The sequence below is a fragment of the Ixodes scapularis genome, unplaced genomic scaffold, assembly GCF_016920785.2.
Source record: "Ixodes scapularis isolate PalLabHiFi unplaced genomic scaffold, ASM1692078v2 PGA_scaffold12__126_contigs__length_90152505, whole genome shotgun sequence".
In the NCBI taxonomy this organism is placed as follows: domain Eukaryota; kingdom Metazoa; phylum Arthropoda; class Arachnida; order Ixodida; family Ixodidae; genus Ixodes; species Ixodes scapularis.
The window spans coordinates 35,394,300-35,402,553 of NW_024609838.1; the positions used below are offsets into that span (position 1 = coordinate 35,394,300).

Sequence of the window (8,254 nt, forward strand, 5' to 3'; positions counted from 1 at the left end):
CCAAGCACGTCTTTAATCTTGCGCAAGGTATCTGCGCAGCTATCGTAGTTCGTACAGCCTTGAAGCCGTCAAGCGTGGTCAAGGGTGTGGCAACTTAGAGATTTAAATTTTACCGCCGAATAAGATCGAAACGGGGACTCCTGCCATCTATCGGATCAGTGGTGAGTTACGACGAACGTCTGGGCTGCGATTAAAAAAGACATGTTTAATAGAAGTCGCGGAACACGTAATTTCACTCAAGTGTTATTACAACGTCCATTCAAACCGACCAACCAACCAGTTTCAGCAACCAAGTGCAAGCTTAATAGATAAATATTATAAAATATTACCTATTCCCAGCGCGTGCTTGTTGTGTAGTGGTTATCACATCCGCCTAACACGCGGAAGGTCCCAGGTTCGATCCCTGGCAGGCACAGGCATTTTTTTTTTTTTTTTTTTCCTTTGAGATACAATTTGCTAGAGGCCGTCCTTTGATTTTCTTTTTACGCGACTGCTGCATTTCTTTTGTAGTTTTCCTTTCTTTTGTGAAAATATTTTATTTCATACAAAGCACCTTTAGACATATCTAACAGCTTAGCTTAAAATTGTCGCATTTTATGACTTACCTTGAGATGCCATGTTAGGAAATTTACACACCGCCCTAAGCATAACTGACCACAAGCCACTTTACCTAGGGTCAGATGAGTTACAGGCATGTAGTCATGCAGCATGCGAGTCAGGCTTGGGCTAAAACTACAATGTTATTTCAAGTTTGTGCTACAACTACCATGTCACTACATGTTTGGCTACTACATATACAGCTAGCTTTGCAAAACTGTTGAATTACAAAGCAAACCTTGCAGTAGCCTAGATATAGCCACATGCGGTTCCAAGCAAAAATGCCACACCTACCGTAATATCCCAAAAGCTAGTCACTACTCATGAAGGTAAAATGGGGTGGGAAAACCGGTAGTGTGCAACCAAAAAAATTTTCCCGGGTAGAGTGGCGTCACGAGGGTGAAATTTCTCCGCTAAATTTAGCGGGAAAACTATGCACTCGTGACGTCATTATAGGAAATGCCCCATACTGCAACGCGTGGTTACGCCGCTCAAGCCAGAAACGGACGCCTAAGAGCTGCGCTCTAAAACAAAAGCTGAGAAAAGTGCTGGGTTTGATTTCTCGTCCACTCACACCTTACATCAGCTATTTTGCACAACACCAAAGGATGAGCAAGAATATTTTTATTCAACAAACTTGTAAATCGCCAAAGAAACAGTCGCTAATGACTCTCGGGATATTACAATACCAGGAAAACCATGTCAGAAGTTATCAACTTAGTAATTGATAACTTGTCATAAAACTAATTAAAAGAAAAAAAATACGCTCAATTTTGGTGTTAGAATTTCCACCGTAACCTGCAGCTTCAAATAAAACAAAGAAAACTTTGATATTGTAGCATGGTGGCAAGCTGGGCTAGTTGGTGTAGCACTGTAAAAGGCTAAAAAAACGCACGAAACGACATGGACAGCTTTTACATTGTTATGATATTGTTCTGTGGTTCTGTACGGAAAATAAAAACTATTCACCAAAATATCAAGTTGAATAACGATAGGCTGAAATCTGACATGTCTGCTCCATGCAAAATTATGTTCTCAACAGCACTGTTCTACAGGTCCAGCTTCAATCCTGCTGACTCGCGTAAGGCTGAATGACAGAGTAATTCCTTTAAGGCTTTAAAGAATGCACCCAATTACAAGGAACAACTTTTTTTCGAGAACAATGTGCCTAAAAACTGCCCACATATTGGATAGAATTGGATACAAAACTGAATTCGAGGGCATATTAGATTCACCATTCTTGCGTATAAAAGCTGGGTGTGCGTTAGAATCTAGTAAATACGGTAACTCTGCCAAACGAAGCTGCATAGACGGAAGTTCCGATGACCGGAACCCGCAAAGTTCCAGGAACAGAAATGGCAGTTTCTGCCAAAAATACAGCGTGAATCATCGGGGTCAAAGAGATCACCCAGAGAAACTATGGCTGGTTGAAAGTTGTGCAACCATACATTTACAACACCATTGGAGATGCAGCCTTGACAACACAAATCTACAGAGAGCAGCTACAGTGCGAGCTGCCCCAGCAGCATGCAGAGAGGTTTATTCACGCAGACGCCGCTGCAGTTCTGTAGGTGTCGAAAACGCTGGAGTGGGTGGGAATCCTTATGGCGAAGCCGGCCAGTGCAGAGGATGATGAATGGAGAGGCTGCTGTTTACTTTGTCCAGCTGACCTTGGGGATATCGTAATGCTCTGTCAGGGAGTCCAGGTGTCTGTTGAACTCCTGCAAATAAGCATATTGATTTCTGTGCATCAAAATTCGTGAAGGTATACTGAGATTCGCCTGAAGACTCTGAGCCAGAGTTGTTGCTAAGGCAAGAGGGTATTTCTCTTGGCGGCTGATCCTTTTACTTTCATCCATCGTGTAGAACGAAGAAAACCAACAGTTCGAAAGAACAATAAAAGCTTAGCAAGCACGACTCAAAACTGTGGCTGGGGTATTTAGCGTAGCACTTGCTGGTTGTCCCCTCCGATCTAGTGCCATGCTGAAAATAACTTTTGCATGAGAAACAGTTATAGTGTTTCAGTGGTACTGTACTGGTTAACTTCTTATCTACAGCAGAGACACCAGGTGTCCATTGGGGCTGACTGAGCTCCCACTGCCTAATATATACATGACACCAATGTTATTAGTGTTTGTGTATGTTTGAAACATAAAATCAAATTGTTTTCGAAGAAAGGCTAAATTTCTCTTGCTATGAAATAAACAAGACGGTTCTGGTTGTTCAAATGTGGTGTGTGGTGGTTGATTGCAGCCCGTCTCTGCTGAATAGAAGAAAAACAGCAAGGAGAAAAGCATATCTCATTTTTTCACGATAACAAAGAACATCGGCATAATATTGCCACTTTACGAAACAAAACAATAATCTTTGCTACATCAACAAGTCAAGTGGCCAACGTCGACATTTGCATTAGAAAATCACCACCGCTTTTTTATGCAGTAAATTAAATTCATAAGCTAGCATGCACAGGGGGCTCTCACCTCGACCCTTTGCTTGTGAGTCTTGGATGCTTTCTCCATGATCCTTTCTATTTGCTGCAAAAAAACAAAGTATGATAAGTGAACTAAAGGAATCATTAAGCAACATTTTTACTTGGCTGATTTGTGCTCAGACTAAACTCTTTGCATCCATATTGCATAGAAAAGGCAACAAATGTACTTTACAAATGCTTGTTCCTAAAAAAAAAAAGAAGACTGATGCAACACTTCTTTTTTTACACTGTTTCGTTCTTATGCGAATTGATGTTCACATGTACAGAGCACAGTACAGTTAGCACAAACAAGCATTCACCAGTGTTATTGAAAGGCTGCAATCAAAACTACTACTAAGTAGTACCATTTGGCAGCAGATGCCCCTCAATAAGATTCGCGGCACACTCGCAGCCAGTTGCCTCAATTCTTGACATGTCACCGACTGTAGTGTGGTGTAACCTGTTCCTTCCGGGCAACAAAGTGAGTGGTAAAGTTTGGTGGTGCTCGCCAATAACCAAACTGAGTGAACTGCAAAAATCTGCTGTTGTCACGTTGGTGCCGACTGTGCCGCCCAGTGTATGCGGTTCGTCGAGTGCCACTAAAATAGCCTTCTTCTAAAACCAGAAGGGTCACCATGTGGGCACACAACGCGGACGTGACCTCCCCTTCAGCACCGCTATATACGCAAGCAGCTGGAGAAATCCAAGACGTCTAGGGTCCCGGGCACCCGAGCATCGATCCAGAGCCAATGAGATCACGGCGTTAGTGGATAAGAACTTTGAACTACCAATCAGGAAGAAAGCAACGTTAACGTAACAAGCAGCATCCTGCGTTTCTCAAGCTTTCAGTGACTCTAATGGCTCTTACTGCTTCTTGTTCAGTCGGAAGCATTACTCCCACGTGGTACAATCAACGAAGCGTACGCAGCAGGAAGGAAACAAAAATAGCTGAATTTCCAAATCCAAGCAACACACTTTGAAGCCACCTTGATAAAGGATACAGCACTCCTTTATCCAACAGCCGCTAGATGGACGGTGGCGGCTACACCTTATGTGTCGAAGGGTAGCTTGCGCCTAGTGTCAATTAGAAGTTAGAAAAAGCCTCATCTGGCCAAACCCGAACTTGAACCTCGGCAGGTAGGTAGTGCAAACACTGTGGTCAAAGCGGGTTTGGACTAGAGTGTTGGTCTTGCGAGATTTTATACTTTTGATTTCTATGAAATACTGCGGAAGCGCCCACTTTGTTCAAAACGCCCGCTATTAACGATTCCCCAAACTTCGGAATCTTGTAAATTACACGTTAAGCTCCCGATTTGACCGGACAAGTGCCCATGTCTAAATTAAGCCAGTTTTCACAGAAAGTGGGATGGACGCTTTCTTGGTGTTTTATGGTAGCTGAATATTTCCATTTCTTTTCTTCGTTGGTCTAATTGGGCGTGTTATCGGCGTCATGTTAATGATGTACCTTAAAAGCTTTTAAATCGCGCAAGTGACGCTGCCCATCGTAAGACTGCCTTGTTACAAAAGGGTCTTGGTGCGGCTGAGTACTAATGTATGATTTCATTACCCTCTTCTCCTGCATCTTGAGGAAAGCTTTCTCGGCCTTGGTCCGATGGACTTCTTTGTACAGCGGTTCTGGCTTCTGCTCCCTCTGTTCTTCCGTGGTGGCAGCGGTGCTTATGTGCTCCACCACCTTGTTCAGGTCCTTGCTCTTCTTTTTCCTGAAATATATGTGAGGAGAATGAATTACTAAACAATACTATTTTTTCAAGACTTCACCCTGCAAGGGAAGTTTTTCTGTTTTATTCCAGAAAAACAAAAGTTGCTTCTAAGATAGCCCGCACCCGATGCATGCCTAGTCTGCACGTTAAAAGATTCTCGTACGTGGCACACCTTGACAAATTACTTTTTTACTAGCTCACAAGGAAGCTTGCATCATTTAACACACTCTGTCATTCAATAAATCTGTCACGTCTCGTCATAATGGAAAATCTATAAAAAAAAAAATCCTAGTATAGCGTAGATGGTTGATTATGTCGGTTTCTAATTTACGATAACGGAAGTGGGACATGGAAAACGAGCAAACAACACAGGCTTTCCCTCACAACAGAATGTTTACTGGTTTCACTTCGCCACCCGAAGCTCGGAGGGGGAGCGTCCGGGAGGTAGGGGGGAGGGTGGTGGGCAAGAGAAGCAGGAGTTACATGGCCCTGCAGCCGCTATGCATACAAGAGGGAAGGACCACGGAAGGTGGGGGTCTGCTGTGTGTCATCCAACAGGTCCAGGTTACAAAGACCCCCAGTGCTTGCGGTGCCTTCTTGGAGAAGGAAGGGGAGAAGGGTGGTTAGAACGACAAGAAGAGAAGGAGTAGAAGATAGAGGAATTTCGTCTGTTTTATGCCTTTTGAGGATCCCTCTCGCCTCGCAGGAAGCGAATCTCACAATCCAAAAAAGAAAGGGAAGGGCTGGACAGGTTTGAGACAGAAGATCGAATACGTAGGGACCCGAGGATTTCCCTGCCAAATCGAGATTTCAGCTCTCCCCCCCCCCCCAAAGATTTTGGTTTTTGAGAACTCGGGGATGCACGAGGGGCGGTTTTTGGTGCAAGTCATGAGTGGATGGAAGGAATCCGGAGAAGGAAATGAGATCTCCCTGGAATGCTCACAAGACGGTAATTCACGCAGTGCCCTGTCTGACCGACGTACTGTGCTCCGCACGCAAGTGGAATACTACACCTTCTCCCTCGTGCAGGGCCTGAAGCACTGCGCATGTTTGTTTTTTTGCATAGGGGGGGGGGTTCTGGGTTGGTGACTCGCTTGCACAAGCCTCCCAATTTAAGTTTACATCTGAAGAGAACTCTGCTACCGAATCGATGTGCAAGCGCGCGTGGTCGATGTGCTGTGCTATGGGAGTAAGGAATGCAAGCAGGGCGAGAAGACCGGGGCCCGAAGAGGGCCTCCTTTGGACGGCTCCTAGACTGCAGAATGAGTTCCTTGCTGACGTTATCTAGGAGGTCCACTGGGTAACAAGCCCACCAGAGCCTGGTGGCCTGCAGCGACAGGCTCCCTCTGACCATGCAACGGCAGGACTTTTTGCAAGAGGAGGAAAGGAGAGACTGAACAATTCCGGACTTAACGGTTTTTGAATGATGGCTAGAGAAGAGGAGGACAGATTTCTGGAAGCGCCGTTGAAAAGACCAGCATAGACAGTGAGACAAGTGGGTTAGTCGAGGATCGAGGAATTGGAGGCCCTCCTGAGTGGGGTCTTCTTTTTGAAGGAGAGACCGCAGGCATTACCTTTAAATGCCAGAAGGATGGAAGCATCTGAGATGGAGATAGGATGAAGAATGAGGTAATCGTCAACGTACCGGAATATTTGACAATCAGTGCCCGAACGAGCAAGGGCGAGAGGTTTCCACCAGCATCCCACTTCAGAGATTATGCTTCGAAGGGGAGTGTCTGGCTTCTGCGTTTTTGCCGTGAAGATGGAAAGGTACTGTTTAGAAGGGGCATAAACTTTAGAAGGGGTAGAAACTAACGGTTTTAAAGAAGAGAGGTTGGGATTTTACCTCGGAGCGGAGTGCTTCTGATGGGCAAGCATTTTTTTAGGGGACCGAAGTTCTTTTATAGTGCCTCATCCACTTTTTCCTCGAATTTATCTATGTTCATTATGACGAATCGGCCCACCTTGTCCGCCTCCAAAAGCACCAGACCGGATCGGCGGAGCTTCTCCACGACAGATGTTGCCTCCGAGCGCACCGGTGCAGTTGCGCTACCGTGGTGGCAAACCACGCCGGCTGCCGCCCCGACAAAGTCTGGTCGTTCACTCTCTGGGATTCTCACCACAATTTAATAGACGGAGGCCAGCTGGTTCACTCTTGATTATGGCTCAGGAGACGCAAACTTGGGGCCTTTCAACAGAAGGGCAGTTGCCTCTGCTGACAGCTCAATGTCGGACAAATTGATGGGAGGGATCCAGGCCTGCCTTACAACAGGAGGCAGAACCCGCGAGGTTGCCCTGGAGCATGCGTCTCCATGGTGCCTCCAGGAAGTGGTACGAAGATTCCCGAAGAAAAACGAAGGCGGGTGTGTGTTGAAGCAGGTGCTGAAGCATCCGGTCATCAGAGGGCATAGCCCAGTCCTCATCACAAGGCTTATGAGAAATCTCCTTCCTTGTTATTTGCATAACTCTGTAACTGGAAGGCTAACTTGATGGTTCTAAGCCGAGAAGACGGTGAACTGAGGGATGGGCCATCTTCTCTCGAAGGAAGACTCCCGCGGCCCGCAGGTGCAGGCAAATAAGACTCATCTTTGACAGGAAGGTGATGGCCCGGAAGAACGAGGATGGGTCAAACTCCAGGTGGTTCAGTTGCTTAACAGCAAGTCAGCACATTACATGAAGCTCACGGAAGTATAATAGATGGCTGAGCTTGTTGGTTTCTAATTTACGATAACGAAAGAGGGTCGTGGAAGACGAACAGACGACACAGGCTTTCGACCGCGTAAGATGGATTCCGTCAATATGGTACTCCAAGATCCAAAACGTGAATCGGTTTGGAGTATTTGGTTCCCAACTGTAATCGAACATACTGGAACAGTTAAGCTTCAAGAAGTTCGTATGGAGCGCAGAGAAATGCGTATATTTGCCGAGAAGACTCATGTCAACGACGCAGCCTTTTACAGATGGTACCGGAGGACACATTCGGCCCCCGTATGGACCGTAGGGATCAACACCTCAACTTTTCAGTTAGCTCAGAGATGAATAGCTAGCCTCTCAAAACAAACTCGGTAAACATTGAAAGGTAGAGTCAAGATCAATCAGTGATTGGGAAGATGACATAAGATCATGCTTACTTTTTGATTCCGGAGGTGTTCTTGAATTTAAGACGGGTTTTCGAGACATTATCGTAGGGGGAGGACATGGTCTTGAAGAAAAAAACAACAACAATAAACGTCAGATTCGATCAGAAATAGAAGCTCAACACGCACGACACCAGAAAATTCGATCGCTAGAGCAGCGCAGCAGCGCTAATGAAGAACTGTTTAAGCCAGAGCATCATGAAAGTTGCGAATGTCATGTGTTTATAACATTAAAAGTAACACAATCATAAAATAAACAAATAAATTTAAATTTTGTTGTATAATTCAAAAACAAACTCTAAAAAATACGAGTTCAAATAAAATTAGAA

General features: G+C 45.2%; 1 protein-coding gene and 1 non-coding gene across 2 annotated transcripts; one reads left to right on the forward strand and one right to left on the reverse strand.

Annotated features, from left to right (window-relative positions):
* Positions 1-342: 342 nt before the first annotated feature.
* Positions 343-415, forward strand: Trnav-aac. Its single transcript has one exon. It is a non-coding gene; the product is annotated as a tRNA-Val (tRNA).
* Positions 416-1,962: 1,547 nt separating this feature from the next.
* Positions 1,963-8,110, reverse strand: LOC8050590 (protein FAM32A). Its single transcript, XM_002435549.5, has 4 exons — positions 7,920-8,110; positions 4,635-4,788; positions 3,078-3,131; positions 1,963-2,318 (listed from the first exon to the last, which is right to left on the reverse strand). Exons 1-4 carry the CDS (start codon positions 7,985-7,987, stop codon positions 2,250-2,252), a joined length of 345 nt encoding a protein of 114 aa, XP_002435594.1. The 5' UTR covers positions 7,988-8,110; the 3' UTR covers positions 1,963-2,249.
* Positions 8,111-8,254: the final 144 nt, after the last annotated feature.